Consider the following 25,715-nt stretch of genomic DNA (forward strand, 5'->3'; position numbering starts at 1 on the left):
CCTGCTCAAATGCAGATATTATGTGCATAATGAGCAGTAAAACTGACAGGATGAATCTGTCACTGGAGTAATGAATATAAAATGATAGTTTGAAGTGAATGAACTGTAAAATATATAATTATCATTCATTGTTCCATATCTTTTGCAATGAGAAGTACAAAATGAAATTTGCAATAAAATGTGTTCCATCTGCAACATTGTAGGACAAAGTTTGATATGTCGTGGCTCAAAATCAATCTCCTTTATTAGCAATTTATACAAGTGGTTGACAATTAAGAACAAAGTGATAAAGATTGAAAAAATAGCGCTTTATACTCAGATATGAGACTTCATAAGTTATCTTAAAAATAAATATATGTATATATGTATATATGTGCAGAAGATGCAGTTTCATTTTTCTTCCGTTATTTTGTCTTCCATTGCAAAATAAAAAAAAAACCTCAAGAAAAATAAGTTTTTCGATGCTGGCTGAAGCTTGGCTCATTAATTCATTTTACAGCACGTAGCAGTAATTCAGATAATCCGTGTCTTTATCAAGGAGCACTGATTAATTGAAGATCTGTTTTTAAGATTCAGCAGACAAAAGTGAATATTGAATGAATTTATAGACATAAACAGAATATCCTATGAAAGTCCTCATGTGACGCTGTTCTGATGTTACCTACCTGGAGGGAAGAAAATAGTGATTGCATCCAGTCTTTCCAAATTTCTCAAAATTAGATGTTTTTTCTCTGAGAAATGTGTTTTGGGGGAGAAACATAGCTGAGTTGTCAACTTATTAATATTATGGAGCTGAAGAATGCATGACATCTGGATGCCATTGTCTAACCATTGATTATTCTTGTTTGTCTGCTAGGTAGCCCTCTCTTAGGGACCATGACCCAATGTAATGTTTTGTATCAAAACTGAAAACAGCAGGTTTTGTCAAATTTTATTTCCTTTCTTTGCTTTAGTCCTGTTGGCAGACTGTCCAGTGGTCGGTCCATAGCTCGTGAGCCATGTGGGACTTCCACAGAATTCATGACTTGGGTTACTAGAGCGCATAAATCATTTGGTAAGCAGAAGGCTAGCTAGGAAACGAAGAGGTGGCTAGCTAACCTTTTGTGTTGTTGGGAAGAAGTACAGAGCAGGGAATCACTGTGACAGATATCACTTGATATCCATGCAAGTGGGTGGAACCAATTCTACAGCAGAATGGAGGGAAGTGCTGGTGTTGTCACCTCCCCTGTCTGTTGCCTAGTCCCATACCTGTGTAGTTAGGAATGAAGAGAAGGTTTTAGCAGGTGGTTGTGCAGTTAGGAAGATTGGTCAGACTTGCTATGTTTTTTTCTTTGTCATGAGGTTCTTTGTGCAGTGTGCCTCAGTCTAAAAGCATCTTGGCTTTGTCTGTGTAGGACAGAAATGGACAGGAATTAATGGTTTTTGAAAGAGGAAAAAAAACCAAAACCTTTAAATAATGTTTATGCTTGTATCTGAAAGGCTCTGCAAAGCTGAGAGTACCAGCTTCAGCTGTTTAACAGCAGAGGAAAAAAGTAAATGCTTTCAAGTGATCTACAGATTTCTTCCATCATTTGGGTATTTCCTTCCTTGCTCATTTGTATAATGAGGCTGAAGTGAGAGGGACAGTTGTTTAGGGAGGAAAGCTGTCTTAAATCACCGTGGAAGTTGATAGATTGCATTCTGAAGAGCGTAAGAACTAAAAAGCTTCTTGATTTTGTGGTAGGAGCCATCTAGGGACAGGAATGTGCTACTCATTGGTGCAATCTCTGTCCAGAACAGGGCTTGGTGATTGGAAATCCTGATTCCTAGGACAGGCAATTTTTTCCAGGTTTTCACCCTGAGCACCAAATGTACTCAATTTTTATTTTTATTTTTTAATATTTAAATCTAAAAATCAGGAGGAAGTAGTTTCTAATGTATACATTGTGTTTTGAAATTAGGCTGTTGGCAAGGTAATTTCTATAAATAGAGTGATATGTTTCAAATCACTTAGAAACTAGGAGACACTAAGGAAGTTGGGAGGAATAAGAAAGAAAAATGAGAGGCCATTTCCAAGCTGAAATTTAAGAGAGAGTTTTGAGGAAGGAATAAAATATTAAGGTAGGTTGGATGATAATTTTAGGCTTACATCTGTAGGAAATGCACTGAGGAAAACAAACTTTTGTTGGGAAAAAATAAAGGTTGTATTGGAAATGAGGAGTAGCATAAAAGACTGAATTGTACCAAACACGGCATTATATTGACAGAGCATTTCTGATGAGAAAGGGTAATTTAGAATTTCTGGAACACACAGACATGTGCCACCTTATGTGTGTTCACTGTTGCAGTGTAGCAGGGATTCTGAATTAAGCGTATGCCATTCATGGCTTAACCTAATCTAAAAACAGTGCAAAGCAGATGAGGAGAGACATAGTGTAAAGGTTTCCTATGCTCCAGCCTCTGTTTCTGGGCATAGTTGCATCTTTCCTTGCTTCACAAACCTTTGCTCATGTAAACATGAGTTGAATTGCTGGCATCTCCTGTGTTCTTGCCCTCTTTCTGTTTTTGCCTGTTTTCTTGAGGTATTTCATTTTATTGGTTTTCATAAGGGAACAAAGGCTCTCCTTTCAAAAATACAGTTGTTACTTGAAAAACAACATGGCTATTTTGGGGAAAAAATGGTGGTCATCATAAGTAAAAAGCTCTCTAGGCCCTTAAGATATAGCTGGGCTACCATCTCTCAAGATTAAATAAAGTACGGCTACTTAGAAACAATACATATCTTGAACATAATCAGATCCCCTTTACTGTGATATCTCTAGGCTTCTGCTGTATGAAATTCTGTAATTTTGAACAAATAATGGAAATATGAACATTAATTCTTCTACATTTTTTAAAAAAATAATAAAATGCTTATTTCCTTAAGCTCTTTTGTTCTAGGTTTTAGCTTATTTTCCAAGATTTCAGATGTGTAGGATTACATGATTGGAGCATGTGATATCAGTGATCTTAAATTATGTAACACTCAGGAGACTGTTCTATAAAAAATATTCTGGCACAGAATTGATGTATTTTGTAAAGGTTACAATTTCTTAATCAACTTATCTTTTATTTTGTTTAGCCTCATGAATAATGGTTTTAATTTTGAATTTTTCAAAACACCGTTTGCATCTTTGGTGCAGCTCTGAAGTTTGTGCAAACATAACTGCATAAAACCAAAATTATTTTAATCCTTATTTTTAAGACTTCTAGGTCATTGTTTACTAAGAAAAGCCGTTCCTTTAGTGAATAGGGTGCAGAAGAAACTAGTACCATTGAAAATCTCACCAAATGCTAAAATGTCTAGTGCTTTATTATAATGTCGAGCTAAAGTACTTGTTTGTTTAGAGATGTCATCATTGAGACTATTCATAACAAAAAATGCCAGCAAAGTTCCTTGGTTTTAATACTACTGGCACTGAAAGACATTGAACATTGAAATAAGGTTTTTGGTTAACCGGGGCACCCTGCAGATTTGTTAGTCCTCAGTGAGATCTGTCCTGTCCTTGGTGTTGTTTGGAGGTTACTTTTGCTATTTTGCATAATTTTCTTTGTTCGTTTCCTATGGCAACACACTGTCTAGATTTAAAAATGAATGTTTATGAGTGATCCATATGTTCTTAGCATTCCTGTATTGTGCACAAGATGCTGATATCCAGTTAATGGCACAACAGTATTTGAGTCTTTGTTCAGGTAGTATCACCCGGCAAGACTTGTCAGAAGACACAAGCACTGGCATCAGGTGTATTCAGAATGCTTGCTGTAACCTCATAATTGAAAATTAGATTCATGTTCTGCAGAGATTTCAGTCTAAACAAGAGAAACGTAAAACTTGTAGGAGTAAGACAGCTTCATACAATGAAGATGGAGTTATTAAATACTGGAAAAAGTGAAATAGTAAAGAAGACTTAAATAGAGATGTTTACTATGTTATGATTCTCAAATTATATTTTTTAAACGAGAATGTGCAGCTGCTGACAAGAATGCTAAATGAAAGGTAAGTCCTGTTAAGCAAGATATGCAAGTTTAAAATGTTTCTTTGACTAGAACAATACACAGAAAGACACAAGCTAATTTATTTATGACCTTTTTCTGCCCTTGTAACAAAAATTAAAATATTTTGCTATGCCAACAGATACTTTCTCCAAGATTTTTAACTGTATAGGCTTTTGTGGATAAGGACTTCATCTGTGGTGTGCTTTGCAAGTTGCCATACTAGCTGTGGGACCTATAGTACACATCTGAACATCTAAATCAAAGAGATGAAGTTTTCTTTGCATTAATAAAAAAGCTTGTACAAATTTAGGGCACAGAGAGCATAGATTTGTGATCTGTTATCTAAGAGACAACAAAGTCACGCTGTAAAGCTTTTCTTGCATATTCACATATGTATGTAGATAGGAAATGTGCTTTACAGAAATAGGGAGATCAAAAGCAGAAATGCTTCTAATAGCTTTATATGACAAAACTTTTAGTAGAGTTTTATAAAATCTTTAGCTTAGGACGTTGGTGTTGGGTTTTTTTTTTTTTTTTTTTTTGTTTGTTTTTATTTTTTATTTTTTTTCCTGAAAGGTACAGGAATGGGTTGACAAAGCATTTGATTAAATTCCTATTAAATATTTAGATTGATTTGGTCAGTGTTAAAATGAATATCTCTTTTTCTCTACTCCAAAAATATGTTTATATGAGAAAAAAAAATAATTAAAAAAATATATATATAACTACAAAAGCTTCTAATCATGTCAGGATAAATGCAGAGTATATTATTTCACTTCAGGACTAACCAGTAGACTGCTTGCATGATATCAGGCAGCTTTTGGTCAACAAATGAATGCATATCAGATTTTTCAATTTTTTTTTTAAGTGTAAGAACAGATTTTGCTAATGGGAGCTCATTATTGAAAAGGATTTCAATTGGGGGGAGCAGAAAATATCCTAACTGTAGAAGACTTTCTTGTTCAGTCTATTTCATACAAAACAGGTTTTGTTGTGCAGTATGATCAAACCATTGCCAATTTATATGTTGGTTTTCCACTAGTAATTTGCTGAGATTCACTGTTTATAAAGTATTCTTTACTTAAAATGTTCTCCAAAGAGTTCTGGAAGAATCATGTCTCATAAATTACGTAAGTCCTACTTTATCTGGACTTAGTGTCAAAACGCACATTACCTTAATTGGGCTTGGAATGTCACGTTATTGTTTTATGCAAAAGCACATGGAGTGTTCCAATTAAAAACCATCTATTGAAAAAGGAAGTCCTGAATGTAACTGTTGATGTTTCAGTAATTTAGGCAGTAGCATCACACAGAGAACTAAGCATATCGTGAGACAGAAGAATAAATTCTGTCTTAACGGTTTGTCACTGGTGCAACATACAAAATCTGTACCAGTGTTGAGCCTCTTTTGTATGTATGGGAACCACAGCTTTCTGGTTTTCTGTTGAAATAGCTAGTTAGTGTTTTATTCCTAGTGCTGAGGAAGATTTAACCCTATGAAATGCAAACATTTGCTTACTTTCCAGCAATTTTTAGTATCCACTTCTAATTTGGTCTCTTTTTCTTCAAAATGCATTCAACTTCCATTTCCTCTTGCCTTCTCTGCCTTGAAGAAGGGATTAGTAGTTAGACAGAATTTAATCTTCCATTTCTTCAGTGACCTAAGCCTCAAAATCTTCATCTTTTCTAATTTGTTTATCCTTCTCCACTGCTCTCAGATTTTAGATCTCTTTCTTTTATTTCTAGCTTCAGCTCGTTCTGAAGCAGGCAGTGCAGGAAATTCAGGTCTGCAACTCTAGGTTTATCCTGGGGAAGTAAGTCTGCCAGTCAGGTGTATAAACTGCCTGAAGCAGAGCCAGTGAGCTAGAACTCTGGCCCTTGTTGATCATGAGGTCTTTGCCTACTGAAGTATCACCCAAAAGGAGGAGTGGACGGCCAAACTGATGGCTTTCAGATTGGAGAAGGAGGAGGGTTTTTTGGCCATAATGATTACACATTGCACATGTCAGTATGCTGTCTGCATCATTAGGAGTTGGTTTTTAATTCAATATTCTCCTAGCATGGCGTTGGAAGTGCTCTTTATCACTGTTCTACGGAACATGGATTTGTAGTGCAGACTGCATGAAGTATGAAATTCAGCTATTTATCTTCCAGGAGTGAGTGAGATTTTATAAGTATATATTTTAAAGGCTTATTTTAAAGAAGCATCTTCACCTTTAACTGATTTTAAAGGAGGACCTTTGTCAAATGGACAGGATTCCAATAGGCTGAGTTGAAGCCTATTGAAGTCAACAGATGAAAGAATGTAAAGAGCTGATCTGAGTGTTAAGAAGGCCTAAGCTTTCTGCTGATTTTACTATTATCAACAAACTCTTTAAGCTAGAGATGAGAGAACATATCAGTGTGTTTAAGTGGAAAATAGATCTGTTCTGCTATTTTGGAAAAGAAGAAAGGAAAACGTTTGTATTCATAAAGCAGTTCTTAACTCATAGAATTTGCTACTGCAAGCTTTAGCTTCAAGATCAGTTAAAGCAGGTAGGCAATATTGACTATACCTTAGTGTCAGTAGCTGCAACTACTAAGCTTCACTTTTTTCTCCTTTCTTATTTCTTCTATAAAGTGCTATTTTTTTATCAGTATAATGTTCTATGTATTTTAAGTCAGAAAACATCTAAAATTTAGAAAAGCCACTGTACATTCCTTGTATTCCTGTTTTTCACCCTCAGCTCCCTAGTAGGGAGTAGCTCCTAGCCTAGTAGGGCCTATTTTGGGTTATAGTTCTTGTTGCTCCATGTGAGGTAGACATATAGCCCATATTTTGGTCCACTTATGGTATTACTTCTGCACTGACAAATTGAAGTTCTATTTGTGGACACTGTGACTTGGAAAATTTAATTTACAGAGACTGTGGTTGTCTTCAGAAAGCCCTGTACACATCTTGCAGTGTAGTAGAGCTGATAATAAGTAGAGTTGATAATACACTGATGTTGCTGCTAAGCAGTGTTTTACAGAGCTAAGGCCATTCTCAGCAAAGGGCACAGGAGCTGGGAAGGAACAGAATTAGCACAGCTGACTTAAACTGGCCACAAGGGTGTTCATACCATCATCATGTAGAAGGAGTTCTGAAGGGAGTGCAAGTTCAACTTACTCTCTTCCATGCCTGAGGAAATAGCTGGGCGTGGGTTGTGGGAACGGTGAGCAATTGTTTGTGCATTGCTTGTTATATACATTCATATCTATATATTTAAATAGTAATAAATATCATTATTTTCCTTTTCTCTGTTTTAGTAAATAGTTTTATCTCAACCCACAAATTTTACTTTCTTTTTCCCTGGCTCCCTCCCCCATTCTGCCAGGGAGGTAACGAATGACTGTAGTGCTTTGCCACCTGTCAGGTTAGACCATAGCAGTATACTGCAACATAACGTAGCCCAACAGGAAAAGTAATTTACTGTTTACTTCTTATCAGCTGAATTTCATGCTTTTTTTGCTCTACTGAGTTTCTCTTTCTGTATTGTACACTACTCTCTTAGCTCCTGAAACTTTCATGTACACGCCCCTATAAAAATTTGCTCCATCACCTTTAACAAATGCAAAGTGCACTTTTACTATTGCTTTCTTATAGACAGTTATTAACTGCAAGAACTGTTAAATTAACATTAAAACATTGAAATGTTTTGGTTTTTTTTTTTTTTTGGTAGCAATTTCTACTTCTTACATTTTTATGATAAATACTGCATTCCCTCCTTATCTTTAAGTTTATAACAATTTCAGAAATGATGATGTTAGTCTTTGTCCAGTATAAACACTTTGTATAATAGGACTGCTTAGGACTGTTGTTTCTTACACAGTGTGAATTTCAATTTTCAATTTATTTTTCTGTTTAAATGTTCTATTTCAGATAGTGTAAAGAAGACAACAGAATAAACAATTTTTGCTTCCTTTTTCTTTTTTAGTAAATGCAGAGTGACACTGCTCTAACTTTGGAAACTTAAGGTTTCATTTACTGATGTAACTGATAAAAGAAACTAACTTCAACACTGACTAGAGCCATTTAAAGCCAAATGAGGATCAAAATGAAAATTATGTATGCATAATTATGTATCTATATACACATGCACATTAATAAAATAACAATATGCTATTCAAATGTGGTTTGGGGAATCTGTCAGAAGGGTAAAAAAATATCAAAATTAGTCTCACAGGATTTCTGTAGTTTTCTACATTACTTTCCCAGCAGCCCTTGTATTTGAATGTCAGAGCTAGAAAACAAGAGGGTCAAAGGAGGTACTGCTCAAGTTACTGGAAATCTTGTTTTGAACATATCCTGCTCTAAGGAAGGAGAGTTGATAAGTGGATGCATTGCATATGCTGTCTTATTTCGGTACACTAATAAAAAAAATAAAGTAGATAAGGGAGGAGAAATGACGTGTTTTTAAAGCGGGCATCACTAGAAAAATATCTGATTTGTATTCAAATGAATTTAATTCTCAAATATCTTCAAATGTGACTCAGTAGCTAGAGGAGGAAAGGAGGAAAGAACAAAACACTTTTGACATCTTTTTTTAAAAACCAGTTACCACAGGTTACATTAATCTCATATAGTCATAATTGTTCTTTTGGAGAAGCACATCGTTAGAACTTGTAAATAATTAGAACTTCCATTGTGTTTTGCTTTTGCTTTATTGTTCCTTTCTTCCTGCTATGCCAGTCTCCAAAGGTCTAGGACTAAATAGTAGCAACTGTTCTTAATCTACTTTCTTCTCTTCCTGCTCTAATGTAATATAAGGAATTATGTTGCTGTCATTGACTTGCCTGTTGTTGTAGCTCATGGGACGCTAATGGAAAAAAGACAGTGCTTGTAGAGTTGCAATCACTGAATGCTGAGACAATTTCTTAAGCAACAGCATCATCAAAATGATTATGCAGAATCTGTTGTAGGAATAAAAGCAATTTATTTGGTGTTTTTTTAAGATTTATTTTGATTATCTTAGTATGTTTTTTGTTAATTTTTTTGTTTGTTTTATTGGTTTGTTTTGTTTGTAAGAGCTCAGGCAATTAACAGAACCGGGAAGGAGGAAAATCTGCCTTTGGTATTTTTAGTTGCTTAAGGGCTTTCTTTTTCATTCAAACTGATTCAGTTATTGTTGAATTGTATCTGCATTTAATCAAGAGATGGATTGTTATTCTGTCAATCAAACTCTTGGAGTGGTATCGGACTATAAGTGGAGCATATTTATGTGTACAACTATTTCTGCTGAGGCAATTCATCTATTCAAATAATACATATAAAAGACTTCATCTGCCCTGCAAACTAGGATCTCATTATATAAAACTCACCAGTTTCTCCTTCTGGGTGCTCAGCCATTACATAATAAAGAGATTTGAATTTCCTACTTTCCTTTCACCTTTCCTTGATATATCCCCAGTTTAATCTTTCCATTTCTTAGTTATTGGCAAATGGGCAAAGAACTGTAGAAAACTAGTGTAACCTCCTCTGAAACAATATATACTCTAACATATAAGTTAACTCAAAGTTCTTTTACTAATTGTAGTATTGAATAATTCAGCTTTAAAAGAGCCTCAGATCATTCTTCCTGAGACCACAATTTCCTAATGATTAAACAAAGGAGCAAGAAGGAAAAAGATGTAACTTCAGTTGGCCATAAACGTATTTATTTTTTCCAAATGACTAGGGAACAAAAGAATTCTTAATTGTTGAGCTTCTCAACTGTGAACAAACTTTCTCAGTTGTCTTTGATGTCTAGAACTACTTTTTCCACTTTAAAGAAGCTCTGAGAGTGAAATATCAAACCTGTTCTTGTGTGAGGGTTTTTGAACACAAGGCAACAAAGAGTTGATGATGGTGTGTATGTGTGAGGAACTGTTGGTTGTTGTGGTTTTTTTAATATCACTACTGTGTCTTATTCTCAGCCCCCCAGTTCAAAAAAGGCAGGGTTTTTTTTGTTTTGTTTTTTGTTTTGTTTTGTTTTTTTTTTTATAAGGGCACATAGTGACAAGGCAAGAGGGGAAGTGGTTTTAAACTGAAAGAGAAAAGATTTAGACTAGATATTAGGAAGAAATTCTTTACTGTGAGGGCGGTGAAACACTGGAACAGGTTGCCCAGTGAGGTTGTGAATCCCCCCTCCCTGGAGGCATTCAAAGCCAGGTTTGTTGTGGGGCTGTGAGCAACCTGGTCTAGGGGGAGGTGTTGCTGCGTATGGTAGGGAGATCTACTAGGTGAGAACTGGGGAGAATGAGGTGATCTTAAAGGTCCCTTCCAGCCCGAACCATTCTGTGATACTGTGATTCTCCTAAAAGGAGTCCAGAGGAGGGCCACAAAGATGATTAGGGGCCTGGAGCATCTCCTGTATGAGGACAGGCTGAGTGACTTAGGTCTGTTTAGAGTGGGGAAAAGAAGACTGAAGGGCAGTTTGACTAATGTTAATAAATATCTAAAGGAAGATGGAAGGCAGAAGCCAGGCTATTCTTGGCGGTGTGCAGCGATAGGACAAGGAGCAATGGTCTAAAACTTAAACATAGAAAGTTTCCTACAAACATGCAGAACTCCTTTACGATAAGGGTGATGGAATGCTGGAACAGGTGGCTCAAAGAAGTTACAGAGTCTCCTATGAAGATATTCAAGAGCTGTTTGGACACTGACCTGTGTGACCCATTGTAGAGAATCTGCATTAGCAGGAGGATTCGATTTAGTGATCTCTTGAGGTCCCTTCCAACCCCTGCAATTCTGTGATTGTTCAAAATAATCCCATCTAGTTAAATTTGACTTTTGTTTAAGTGTCAACCTTCTGTCTTGTCTTGAGATGGATGATTCCTGTTACTTCACCAGGTGTTTTTCTCAGCGTTTGATACACACAGATAAATAATATGCATGAAAATTATGTTGTATATGGACTTAGTGGTAATATGGTAGACATCCTTAGCATAGTATTTACTGATGCCTGTGGTAGAACATGCTTCAAATTGGAATTTGTATTTCTTCTATAGGAGTTACAAAAATGTAAAAGTCAGATGATGACTGTGTGATCTAAATGCTGTTTTTAAGCATAGCAAAGCTATGCTTCTTACGAAACAGAAAGGAAGACCAAGTCATGTTGTCATGTCAATAAATAGGGGATGGTTGTTAAAAGAGGGTCACATTCAAAACATTCAGGAGTAAGACAATCTGATGATGCATGGTTTGTTCTCTACAAGGTAGAGAATACAAGAGTACTTTTAGATATTTTTCTAAAAAATGTAAAATGAGTAGTTGCCTGGAGTACAGTATTCTTGCCTGCCTTTCTACTTGCCTCTGAATCTTGACAAAAGCTGTATTTCTTTGGACGTTTTTTTAATTGGATCAGAGTTTTGCAACCAAAAGCAGTTCCTTTAAAAGTATCTGACCATAATTGTGTTGGACAGTTGGGAACTCATTAAAAACATTTTGAAAATTGGCTTTTTATTTTGGTGTCTTTATTGGAGGGATGCCTATAATGTCATTTGAATGTTTATAAAGAAACCTGGGGCCTTGTAAGTGACTTTTGAGTAGCAATATTGGATATGTGTTAAATGTTTTCTCTTCAAAGAAGATAAGATAAACTAGTGGTATATGAACTATAAATTAATTGATCAGACATTTTTTTCTTCTTTAGTGAACAAGCATAAGCCCTGGATTGAGACATCATACCATGGAATCATAACCGAAAATAATGACACTGTAATTTTGGATCCTCCTCTTGTTGCTTTGGATAAGGATGCACCTGTTCCCTTTGCAGGTAGGAAAATGCATTAGCAATGGTATTTGAGAGTATGGACTGCATTATAAAGTTATTAGCATTCGTAAGAAATTAATTTGTTGAACGCAGAGAATGTAATCTGAAGGAAATGTTTAGAGACTGCATTTCATAGAATAATAGAATCAGAATGGCCTGGGTTGAAAAGGACCACGATGATCATCTAGTTTCAACTTGAGTACAGTTTGAGTACTCAGGACTTGACCATCGGCTCATAGACCTTGAAATAAGATTTGTGTCTGTTTTTTGTTGTGAAGCAGAAGTGATTACAAAACAGCAGACTTACACCGTTAACCTTTTTTTAATGAAAACCTGGGAATGATATAATGAAATTTGAATATACTTTTACAGAAACTAGTCATTACAATTGCCTAAAATAATCATATGTAGTTAATTCTCTGTTTGTAAATAATAACTTATTATCTTCCTGTGCCACTCCCTGGTCCAAACCTGGCTGTGGGCAAATTCCATGAAAGATATTTAAAAGGAGCTCAAATTTTATATTACAATGTTAGTACTTTATAACTGTCAAGATTTGGACAGAAAATGTAATAGAGGTTTTGAAGATTTTTGCTAAGATTACTGTATGATAGATGTATGCCCTATAGAAGTTTTAACCTGTATTAACCCAACACTTATTCTGTCATACTGTGTACTTTAGCAGAAAAGAGTACTTTTGCATATCAAGCTAAGTTTGCTCTTAAATTCCCTGCCTTATTAAGGGTATTTCTTGTGAAGATATGGGAATATATTAAGGTTTTACAGCTGTTAGGAAGATCCTAAAAACATCTATTTCTTAAAAATATTTTATTGTTTAAGAATATTTATCTTGTATAGGCAAAGGAGCTAGTGAAATGTTCTGTGAAAAGCCTCGGATTGTTCTTGTGAAATACAGTCAGGTTCAGGAAGCAGTAAGTTATGGTACTTGGCCCAAAAAGTATTTTATAATATCATGTAAGAATTCTTAGCTATTTTTCCCCAAAAGCACGTAATGGGATAAACTAATTTTATGCAAGACAGAGATTTACTCATGTTTTTATATGCTTAATTCCATTTTAAGATCAAGATTGATTTTTGACTCGCAGTGCTCCCTGGTTCTTGGCCTCACAGAATATGTTTCTTCCTCAAATACATATTCATTGGGGGAAATTCAGTGGAGGACATTCAGGTGAATTTATTCAGAGGTAGATACCTCAAAGAGCATCCAGTATGGTCACAGCAACCTAAGCACCCAATACTGTATATCAGTTTCTATGACACTGATTTACGTGCTACTGGGGAAGTAATCAATATGCATTCAAAGATAAGGAAGCTACCTCTAAGTGGGACATGCTAATTATAGTTAGAGCAGGAGTATTTCATACGTAGATGCTCTGGGTATGGCATCACATCTCTTTTAATCAAAGAAAAGAAAGAAAAAAAACTAGTTTCCAAGTTATTTGTTTATGTGTTCATTAAGATATTACTCTACTTTAAAATATAAACTGTTAAACTTCATATGATAAGCAGCTTATATCTATAATATACTTGTGTAGCTTGGTTTTTATGCTGTCTTTACATGTATATGCACTTCATTCTTTCAAATGTGAAAAACAGTAGTAAATTTTATTTTTTCAAGGATTGAATTTATGGAACCTTCAGTTACAGATGTTTAGGAATTAGATCTTTTCACAATTAAAAGTCTCTTTTTCATTTAGGAGTCTTCTATTGGTATGAACACTTACCTTATTGCCTCTTTCACTTGTATTCCCTTGGGAACCTTATAGGAATGTTACTGATGTGCTATTTCCACTGATACTTATTCAAAATGTGTGCTAATTGTTTGATACCTTAATTTGTTTCTTGTGTTGGGATAATCAACATATTGATCTTGAGTTAGTGATTTACCTTTCCTGTAGAATATCATCCTATGAAATACTGAACTTGCACACAGACAGACTTGTGTGATTTAAGAGGTTACCTTAGTTAACAGTTTTAATCTAGCTTCTTTATTTATTGATTTTTATTTATATTTCAAGATACATTATGGGGTCTAGGAAGGAAAATACACGGTGTATATTCCCTGGCATTAATATTTCAGTTCATTTCCATTTATTTGTTTGCTTTTGGCCTTGTGGTCTATAGTCTGTACATAACATTATAATTCTGACTGAACCCAGTGTTCCCTCAAAGGGCATGGATTCCCTATCTGTTTTGAAATACCACTGCATATTCTTTTTTTAAAAGGCTCTTTCTTCTTTAATTTGAAGTAACATTTATTCTTATTTCTATCTTAAGTTTAGACTTTACTGTCATGTAATTTCATTTGGCTTCATAACATCCTTAATATTATAGGTCTTTGTGGAAAATTCAGTTTGTATGATTATATATAGTAGGAGCAAACTGAAAATGTACACAGCTAAGATTAATAATACTCACTAGCCTTACATCTAGTAGTATTTTAATGTAGGATGGAGAAGAAGTCTTGTGCTCACCATCTTCATTGCCCTTTTCTGGACACACTCCAGGGCCTCAATGTGTTTCTTGTAATGAGGGGCCCAAAACTGAACACAGTACTTGAGGTACGGCCTCAAATTGTGCCAGAATTGTTCCAGAGAATCAGAGGTCTAACTGTTCCTTCATTTTTGCCCTATTAATATTTTTATTATTTAGTTGTTTGAAAAAATGTTAGCCTTTTGAAACAGTTTTCTATTAACTGTCTTTCATAAAAATGGGCTCATTCAATAATGTGTCAGGGCAGAGTTTCTGGCTTACACTTAAATATCTTCTTGGATCTCCCTGAACAAGATGTATTAAGCTTAAAAGTATGTAGTTTCTTCCTCTGGAGCTATAGTTGCTGCAATAGTTCAAATGAGGTTCTAGCATTTGTTGCATCGCTCAGCTTGCTTTACAGTGTAGGAAAGAAGCAATAACTCTTTCCATTCTCTATTTTCTCAGCTTTCGTTAATGCATTTAAAACTTAACATGAAGATGCTGCCCTTTCAGAAGGGACAAAATTTGGGCACAACAAAGCTGTTATGTCAATAGTAAAAACAAAGTTTGATCAGAATCCTGATTTGGGATAGGTACTAGAGCGCAATATTTGCTTTGCAAATCTATTAGGCCAAACTTTTCTTCTAAGTTAGAAGATTGGTGCATAGCTCTCATAAGCCTTAATTCCCTTTTCATTAACCCCACGAGTAATTACATATTACACTACTACACTTATAACTTCACATGCCTGCAGTCTTTGTTACCGTTCAGTTATTTTAAAGAAAATGTAGCAGCTCAGGCTTAGTTCTTCAAGCTGCAATCAAGTTATGTGGGCATGAGATTGAACAATATTCATGGAAGTATTTAGTATAAGGTAGAATGGCAGCCTGAAATTCTAGAGCTGAGAAAGCCAGGAGCATGTTTAGTACAACTTTTTTTTTCTTCTAGAGATCTAGGTCAGGATAGATCTTGTATGGACTTGATGTCAGAGGGAGACAGCAAGATTATTTCTTAATTGGTGCTGTAAATTGAAGAGTAAGTTTCAGTATCTGTGAAATCAACCAAAATGTCACAAGAAAACAAATTTTAGAAAGTGCTTGACTGGGAAGATGTCCTGTATTGATCCAGGGCTATTGGACTGCTAGTCTTTTTTTCAGTGCAGTGATCGGTAGTGAAGTGACGACAAGGAAGAATTAAAATCTTTGAATAGGCTGCAGATTTCTAATGTTAACCTCAACGTTGGAAGAAAGGATGAGTCCAACACTTATAAATACAGGAAACCCATGGTCTGAAGGCATGGTCATGTTGCTTGAGAGGCTGCTCTCAGCTGCTTCATCTCTGCTCCTTCTGACAAGTTCTGGGAGAGAAGTCTTCCTAGAAGGTGTCACGCTGCACTTCACTAAGCAAAGGGGAGTAAACTTCCACAAGAAAGGTATAAATTAAAAAAATAATAATTAGAGAATAGTGGAATGGCTTAATTTGAGGGAACTTTGAAGCCCACCCAGTTCCAACCCCCTGCAGTGGATGGGATATCCAGAGCTTCTTTGAAATTTCAATCTTCAATTCTTTCAATCTCAAATTCAGTGCACTGGAACCATGTGTCAGAGGTTTAATCTCCAAATTAAATCTGCATTATGCTTTATAAATCAAAGTTAGTGTTGAGGATAATCTAGCGCTGTGGTCTCTGGGATTATAGTGATAACAAGATGTATGTTGCTAATAGCAGATGCTAGCAGAGAATGAGATTGGGGTTTTTTTTGTTGTTTTTTTTTTTTTCCCTACATGAGAAATTCAGCCTTGACTTAAAGGAACCAAGAAAGGGCTGTTCATACCACTCTGTAAGATCTTGAAGTTCAGCAGCAGTACCCTGGAACTGGTCTTAGTTGTGTATTATTAGAGATCCTTTGAGCAAAGTACCTTCCTCTTTTCAGCTATCATGGTGTGCATACAGCATATGCATTTCATGTGTTGCTTCTCAGCGAAGAATCTTTGACCTGCTGCTTAGCAGTACTAAGCTATTAAGACATTTGGTATTTGCCCATGATTTTTATTTCCTCCCAATGGTTTTGTTTTCTATACTCATTTTTCTGTTGTTTTGCTTTGTTTCCAGTATTTGTGGCTTATACCTGCTCTTAGTTTTTCTGTTTTCTGGAAACTTTAACGTTGTTCTGAACACTTGTGCTTTTTTTCCTCTCCAGGGCTACTAAGATACATCTTTTACTGTCTTGTCAAACCCTTCTAGTATTATACAGATGTTACGGTGCATGTCGATCCCCTATTAATAGAGTGGTTACAAAAGAAAATGCGTTCAGCACTGCTTTTCTCTGCGCCCTTACATCTGAAGTTAAAAATGATGACAGGATAAAGAAATCTGTACAGTTTCCCCCTCAGCAGGTCTGTGTTTCTTGGGAGGATTGACAGGAAATATAGAAAACTCTAAATTTGGTCTCTGGAAATTCTGGCTGACAAATATGATCAGCCTGTTTCATAACTGGAGCGTGAAGAATTTCACAATATTACAGTGAACTGTCTTTTAGGCTCTTGAATTCATTGTGAATTGTGTGACAGAGTATATGTAAAACCATGGTTCTTAGAACTATCATAATATCAGCATACCCGTGTCTTTTTTTTGTTGTTATCCAAGTTCCTTTTTTCTATACACACAGTTTTGAAGGACAGTTTGAAAATACTATCATGAATTGTTAAATGCTTAAGTGTTAACATCTTGAATATTGCCTTATGCAAGGTATCACCAAAAAAAAAAACAAAAACAAAAAAAGCCCCACAACCATGAAAAAACAGCAAGTTCTGTAGAAACTAGATTAGGCCTTCTGTTCTCCTTTTAAGAAACAGAGTGTTGGTTGTAGAATGAGCTGACTTATTATCTAATTTAGGAAAATCCATTTGGGGAATCATAAATATAAACACCAAACCAATGAAATCTCTTACAAAGATGAAACATGAAACAGACCTTTGGGGTCATCTGGAGACCACTTCAGGGCTTTGACTTGAATGGTTTTCCACTTAAGAGCAGTTCAGCTACAAACAAGTTGAGATCAGCTGAATCAATTTGACAATTGTATATTTCTGAGATGGCAAGAAACTGCCACAAAATGTTGTACAACTTTGGAATGGTATTTGGAAAGGACACCTTTATATATTTCTTTAACAGCAACTCTGTTTCATCAGTAACGTGCAAAAATGGGTCTGAAAAAAAACCCAAGGCAGGACCTATTATACCTATATTATTCCTGACAAATAGTTTTCTGTCCTAATCTTAAGGATTTCTACCGACACAGATGCAACAGAATCCCTGGGCAATCTCTTCCAGTCTTTATCATGATGCTTAACCTGAGCTTTCTATGCTGCCATTTTAGCCTATTAGATTTTGTCCTATCTACTAGAAATAGGCAGAAGACGTTATTCCCTTTTTTTTTTCTTTTCAGTAACAGCCCTTTATGTCACACCTTAAGAGCACTATAAACATCTTAAATAGCACAGAACTTCAGCTGTTCATTGTGTAACTGATAGAGAAGTGAAGCAGAGAAATAGGAGGTGACTTTCAGAGCAATGAGGTGATGATTAATACCTTTTCAGCTTGGAAGTGAAGCTCCTAACACTTCTCTGTATCACCCTTATTAGGCTGATACAATTGTATGAGTCCAGTATGTTGTACCAAGGAAGAGCTGGATAATTTTGTCTCAGTAAGCTGTCCCCATTAAGTCTTCAGCTTCACTTACATTCCAGATAGACTTACAGATAGCCTTTTTTAAAAAAGGTCAAGTCTATCTCTTCATGGCTCTGAGCACACAGGTGCTCTGTCTCAGAGGCAATTGCAAGACAGGCCTTGTTTGCAGGTGGAGTTCCAGCCACTGACTAATATTTTGGCTGTGCTAAAACCACAGTAAAGAATGAGTAGACAGTACTAATAAGTAAGAATTTCTGAATATTCATTAACTTCTGACTGCGTCCACAAACTCTCCCAAATAATCATTGTTATTTTAGCAGTTTGTAGAAGTGTGTATGCTGAGTAGCATCACAGCAAAGCCCAGTTGTTGTGAGTCTCCTTACATCCAGAGGCTTGAATATAAAATCCCATTTCTCTGCTCAAAATTGTGAAGCTGTCTATCTTTCTTGTTTACTTGTTTGCTTTTATCAATAAGCAGTGGCTTGGTAACAGAAACAGCGTTTTTTTTACAACGTTACAAGAATGTCTGTCATTAAACTTGAGGGCTGCTCTGGACTCTAGAGATGAACCAAAATGGAATGCACTGGAATTGCTAGGCCTGTAGGTCCCGTACTTGGTAATGCTGTTACACTACAGGTGAACTACAGGTGTAGTTTCTGCACCTCACACCTTCTTTGAGCCTTATGAAACCTGTTAATGCATTCCATATGAATACCATTACATTTAATTAAAAAAAATCCCAAATTTAAAAACTTGTTAATGTTGTCAATGTATAGAATTGTTCACTATTTATAAGTTTATTAAAAAGTTCTCTTTCCAAATTCAAATGAATCGAATTGTGAGAATTGTAATTCCTGCAGCCCTGAAAGTGAGAGATGCAGTCTTATTGGACCTTATTGGACCTTTCTGCTAAAAAGGTTTGCTAAAAGGGAAAAAAAAACAAGCAACTTCAGCTCCACCTGTAAGATTCATCTTGAAAGTCATGGACAACTCTGAAAAGCAGTTGGTTTATTTGAACTGTATCTAGACATTAAAACAAAAGCAAAATAATCAATGTGAAACCACAACATACGAGTCATAAATTTCTTTTTGGAATCAGATATAATTGCATCAGGAAAATTTTGAAGAAAACTTCAGAAAATCACATTTCATACTTTCCCATTTCATTATATGAAATTATAGTGTTAGCTGCAATATGCTTATATTTTTGACCTCACAGTATTTTACATTTTGTAGAAATTTGCTTTGAATTTTATACAGATTTTCTTCAGTGATCATTGAAGGTGATCATTGAACTTGACTTTTATTTGGAATTCTAGGTATCCATCCACACTCATGTTATTTTCTAAATGTTTTTGCTGAAGTGTTTGTTGCAAAATTTCAAAGTTCCTTGAAATTTTACATTTTACACGAAAGTTCTCTTGTGAAAATTGGAAAGTAAAATGAAATAATCAAAGAATATTTTTGATTTATCAACAGTTATTAATTGATAAAAGTATTTGTACTGCATCTCAATAAACTGGCAAAGACAGTACAGGCTACTGATGATAAACACCTTTTTAGAAACATTTCTAGGGGTGAAACATCTTGAATTGGTAAAACTAAACTCACTGATATTGTGGTAGTCTGTCTTTTGTGCTGACAGTGTCCATCTGTAAGGAGACAACAACATGCATTGATTCTAGCAGTGCAGTTTTACTGTTACGTATGTTTAAACAATATACCTGAATTTTCAGTTTAAATATAAAGTGATTTATTTAAATGATCTGTATCCTTTATTTTGTTTTCAACAAAATAGACCATGTGTAATTTAGGTAAATAAATATTTGCCTCTGAATCCTCTGTTTTGAGATGAAAAGGCTAAGGAATATTTCTGGTATTACAGCATGAGTGACACTGAGGGCTGCCTTGGGCTTGAAGAGGATTTTCTGTTGCAGTCAGTACTGTCCTAGTATGTGCAAGCAGGTGAAAAGTGACAGATTCCTGCTGTAGCTAGATGTCTTTGCTGTTGTGCTTGCAGTGAATATTGTAATATCTGGAAAAGTTCTGACAAGTTCAGGTGCAAATAAGCTTTTTAAAGCATTTATCGTTACAAATGGAATTCTTTGAAAAATGCCAGTATTAAGTGTAACTCAGAGTCCTGAAGCTAGACAGTCAGAAGGTTGAAACAAACAAGAATGATAAGCGTTCCCTTTTTTTTTTTTTTTCCTTACTTGATATTTAAATCTCGGTCGTTTTGATCTGTTCACTTTTGCTTTCAAATCAAGCATTAAAAATCTCCTTCACCATTACTTCCAGTACTCCAATAGCATAAAGGACTCATAGGGAGGACTTGAAGTAGCACGAGAGCTATGTCATGTAAAGTGTACTCCCCACTGCGAAACTACGTAAGCTAATGTAAGGTATGAGAGAAACATGTAGTTTGTCCAAATGATTTCTAAATATACATCGAAGAACAGACAAACAAAACCAGCCTAATTAGGCAGTTTTTTAATCTTTGGTGTTCATTTTTCTTATTGGTAATCAGTTATCTTTGGTTTCTCAGCTCCGTAAATGTTATTTCTCTGGAACAAAATAAGCTGTCATAATGGTCTGTAATGGTGGCTACTACTCTTGCCAGGGCAGTCTAAAAAAAAAAGCACGTGGTTCTCCTTCTAAGAAGCAAGAAAGGGAAGGAGAGCATAAAGAATTTGACTTTGGGCTGGTAGTTCAGAGCATTGATTTTCTACTCAGTTCTACTCTTCTGGCTGCATGAGATGGATCAAACCCATTTGTTCCCTTGACCTAGGGTTTCTAACACTGTCCTCACTTCTGTGAATTTAAACTATTAAAAAAAAAAAAGTTCTGAGTGCTTGTGTCTCAATAACTATGCAGCACTGAATGTAGTCTTCTGCGACACCAAGGGCAAGAGGGTTTGCTATCCCTAGATGCCACTGTTTTCTCACCCATAACCTTTTATTATTTACATATGTAGTACGTGTGGTGTAGATCCAGCCTGTGCAATTGGATTAGTGTGGATGTTGAACCTGAGCTAACAATCCTGTTAGAGATATGTATCATCATAGTTGCACAGCTCTGTCTGTGTGGCTGTCACTGGCCCCATCAGCTCTGAGACAACAAGGCAGTCAAATTAATAACACAGTGCAGAGCTAGGGTTGAAACCTAAAGAGAGAAAGTATAAGCAGTAGTGGAATGGGGAAGGAAGTGATGTGCTGTTACAGAAGGTTAAATACTTTTGATGCACAAGCATTGTGTAGGCATGTTACTTCTCAAGTGTTAAAAATAATAACTAATAATTTGAGTACTTAGTCTTGGGGTTCTGTTATGTCAAGGAAGATGTAACTGTCCTTTTCTTTGGGGTTTGGGAGGAGGGAAAGGAAAACTATATTTATTTATTTATTTATTAACTAAAAGTATGGGATAATGTAGCTAACCTTGTCCCCTAGTAGGAAACAGGCATAAGTCATCTCATGTCCATCATAATTGCAATTTTAACCTAATTTGGAAAATAGATAAATATTAATGCACAGAAGTGATTGGGCCTGCTATTAAGACAAAAGGCTTCATAGTGATGCTGGTCATGGAGCTGGAACACTTACCAGTGAGGAGAAATTGAGGGAACTGGGCTTGTTCAGCCTGAAGAATATGCAAATTTTGGGAAAAATAGTAGCAGCCCCTTGGTACCTGTGTAGGAGGAAATTGAGAGAAATAAGCTGGGGGTCATTGTGGTGAAAGGAGGAAAGACAACAGATTAAAACAGGAAAGGTTCAGACTGGACAGCCAGATTTTGAAGCACTAACATCTTAAGAGGATTTCAAGACCTAACAGCATAGAAATTTGAGTAACCTGACATGACCTCGCAGTTGCCCCTGCTTTGAGCAGGGCAGTGTCCCAGAGACATCCTGAGTCCTTTTCTGCCTGACTAACCCCGTAAGCCTGTGGTTCTATTATGATGTTGGATTTTTTTCTCTTTTTTTTTTTTTTTTTTCTCTGAAATTAAATTACTAGGCAGGCTGTGGGAAGTTATTTGAGTTTGTCCTAGTGCTTTATCAGAAACACAGCGTGCTTACTGGAAGTGGGGAAGATGCCTCCTTTGGTAGTGATAAGGGCAAGGGAATAGGTATCTCTTGTAGCACTGGCCTGGCTGAAGTCAGCTAGCAAAGTTCTGTCTTACAATTTATTCTTAAATGAGTAGGACAACTTCACTGTGTTGCGTGTTCCTTTAAGTTTCAGACTGATATTTTTATATCAAAATAACATATTTTAAAAAGAAGCAATGCCTTTCTGTGTGAACTGTTCTTTTTTACTCGTAACGAGTATGACTACATTGAATGTGCACAAAAATGAAGGCCTATAAGCTATGTTATAAATAAAAAATCCCTAATGCCCATTATTAAACTTTTATATGACTGCTTAGCCATAAATGCTCTTTATATATCTTGGACTTCTGTACAATTCAGAAGAAAGTGCAGTGAGGACAGTTGACAATAAATTGGCTCTTTCCGTTCATTTTTATGGTGAAAGGTTTGGAGTGTGTTGAGTGATTACCTTGGCAATGGTTCACATCCAGACTGTATTACCTTGCATAGCAGTTGTGTGTTGACTGTAATCACATAGTAGTCTTGAAATGCCAGATGTCCTGTGTGAACATTGATAATGAATATCAGCTAAGTATTTTTTTTTTTGTCATTATCTCAGTGTGGGTTACTTTTAGTGTATCAAAAATAAGTTGGCAGTAATATTAGTCCTCTCCTGCTAATGGAAACAAGTCAATTTGATAAATTCAATTAATACAGTTAGACACACTAAAGTATTTTAATTAGGTTCTTTCAGTAGCTGGATACAGTTTTAAAAGGAATCTGTATTGCTTACCTTTGATTCATTTTGGGGCTTAATTTCTCAGTGGGATTTGATTTACTTGTTAATTGTTCTTACAAGCAAACTTTTAGAGGAGAGGTTATGAAAGAAATGGTAGGGATTCAAAGTTGCCATGCTGGTGGACATCTGTTTGTTTCAAGTTAATTGAATATATTCATTTACTTTTAATTTTAAATAGATTTTTTTACCCAATATAATGGATTTTTTACTACACATTCTCTCTATTCTGTTTTTTGTTCTATTCCTTTGATCTCCAGTGATTGTGTATTAAGTGACAAAAGAGCAAACATTTTAGAAAATAAACCAAGGCATCACCACCAAAAACAAACAAACAAAAAAGAAAAACAAGTGAAAAATATTTTTTTTCTCTGCACAAGCAATTATATAACCTAGGCTCTGTTCAACCAGGAGTTGTTACCAATCAGTAAAACAAGGATACCTTTCAATCACATTGCAGACATTTGGTGAGGAAAGGTGTCTATGGAGTACTAGCCAAGAGGGCTTTTCAGGTATTATGTGTTGTCTGAATTTTGTTATTGATTATGGAAATTTTAGCTTTTCCTTTTTGTGGACACTTTCATCATAAGGAGAGGTGCAAACAAAAACTTGCTGAATGCATTATTTGTATTAGTTTTCTACAGTATTTTTATACAGCCTCCTCCCACATGCTGCAGAGCCCTTGTTGCCTTCTGCTCCTGTTGAGGTGTCAAACACAAAAGCTGCCCAGCTGATTGGGGCTCAGCTGATATAATTTGTGAGGAGATGTTAGTGTTATTGCAATGACACAAAATCTCCAACCAGTAACCATTTCTGCAGAATATTGGTCTATTTCTCAATGCCTGCACGTTCGAGTCTAATGGATTGTAAATGGATTTGCCTTTTTTTATGCAATTCCCTCTTTTTAATGCACACTGAGCTTGGAAGGTATTCTGTTCTAACTGGAAACTCATGAAGGCGTGTATAGATAAAATATAGATAGGTGCGTTACACGTATTTACAATGCGCATAGTTTTTGACACTTCTCTTACATAATAACATATTTTGGACCAGGTCAACTTGTATAATCAACCAATCAACTTGCATAATCACACATGCTGCTCTATTTTTGGTAATGAAGTAACTCATTATGTGTCTGTTTCTTTCACTTAACGTTTTCTTATACCTTAATATTATAGAACAATACAAAGATTGAAAGAAAAAAAATTAGTTACGTGATTGAATGTAACCCTGCTTTATTGCCATGGAACCAGCATGGTGACATGGCTACTGCAAAACAAACTTATATTACTTTTGTTTAAAAATGTGAGAAGATGAATTTTCAATTTCTGAATTTAACTCCTTGATTTAAAAAAAATAATATATATATATATCCTAATGCATTATAATGTACTTGCCTTTTTATATTAGTTTTAAAGCAACAGGAAATTACTTTGGATAAATGAATAAGAATATTGACCAGCCTGCTGTAGAAAGTAATCTCCACAGGAGATATATTTAACTTGAAATTAAATTCATTATTCTAAATAAATTTCAATTCATTTAATTTATTCAACTAAATGTTATTCAAGCATTTAAAATTAACATTCATGTGTACTGTGAAGACATTTAAGTGTCTGTTATTCTGAAGCAGTAAATATTACTAAAAACAACAGCATTTCAGGCCTTTGCAGGTTTTTTGATATAACATCAGGTTGTATATAGCCAGCTGCTGAAATAATTTTTGAAAGGTTTATTAGTACATTATTTATTTGTTAGTAGAAGTAACAAATTTAATAAATTTTAGTTGTTTCTGACGGATCTTCATCTCCTTATTGTGATGCTTGCCTTGCAGAGGTTCTGGGTACATTAATGAGAAAAGCTGTGAATAAAGATGGGAATGTATTTGGTAAGGAGAGAGGAGTATTGAAACTATATGAAATATTGTAATTAATGAACATGCTAGAGTTGAAATGGTGGCAATAAATTAACATCAACTTCAAGGTAGCTTTGGACAGGAACAATGGGCATCTAACTGGAGCTGTGGAGCTGTGTTCTTCGGATGGTGCTTCACTCCTGTGGTATCTCAGTAAAGCATATGTAGAACAAAGGGCAAAATTCTGCAACTCTTCTGGGTTCCGTGGATGTTTGCTCATTTGTGGGAGTGCTGTGCTGGTCTTATTTGTAAAAACTGATGCTTGGAATTCTTTACTGGGAACAGCATCATGAAAGGCAACAGAAATCACATGTGGTGGAGAAGAAGCAGCCTCTTAAGCTTTGTATTTATCTTTTTATTTAAAAGTTTCTCTTTGAATTGAGGTGGAACCATCTGTTGCCATCTGTTGGCTTTCCAGTGCCCCTTACAAAATCCATTGGTGATGTTGGTCCATTCCCTCTAGAGAGGCGCTGATGTGAAATATGCACATGGAGCAATTTAACTTTGCTAGTGGAGAAGCCACAGGCTGTTGGGCATGGGAGTGAACACTTGGTTGATGTATTGAGAATGGTATAAGAAATTAAGTAGTTTTGTTCCTCAGTTTACAAGATATGTGTTGCAAGATGCTCCTTACTGGTAACTGGAAAGAGCTTTTTTTTTTCTTCTTTTTTTGGTATTACATGTGACAGCACAGCAGAAAAACTGCAACTAGAGATCCACACAAGCCTGTATGTGATCTGATTGTTCACTGTAGTCTGATGTGCAGACCTAAGTTATCTTGGTTATTGACTCTTTTTTAGACGATAACCCTAAAGCATACGTAAATCATAACTTTTTAAATTAAATGATTTAGGTTTATTATGAAAATGTGAGAATTTGAAGATAGAAAATTTATTCTTTTGGTAAATATGTAAAAATCCAAAAAGACGTGAAAGCAGCTTTATAAATGAAGGTCTAA

The 25,715-nt window shown here is 35.4% G+C and overlaps 1 protein-coding gene across 2 annotated transcripts in view; it reads left to right on the forward strand.

Annotated features, from left to right (window-relative positions):
• CLSTN2 (calsyntenin 2) overlaps nucleotides 1-25,715 on the forward strand; it is a gene marked incomplete at both ends in the record, with an annotated part of 291,900 nt that overhangs the window by 118,597 nt on the left and 147,588 nt on the right. For both annotated transcript variants that reach the window (XM_079539494.1, XM_079539493.1), the window contains one exon: nucleotides 11,667-11,789. Coding sequence is in view for 1 of the 2 variants with exons in the window: in XM_079539493.1 (XP_079395619.1) it covers nucleotides 11,667-11,789 (123 nt within the window). The remainder of the gene's footprint in view (nucleotides 1-11,666; nucleotides 11,790-25,715) is intronic.

Source organism: Tetrao urogallus (genome assembly GCF_951394365.1).
Source record: "Tetrao urogallus genome assembly, chromosome: 9".
Lineage (NCBI taxonomy): Eukaryota > Metazoa > Chordata > Aves > Galliformes > Phasianidae > Tetrao > Tetrao urogallus.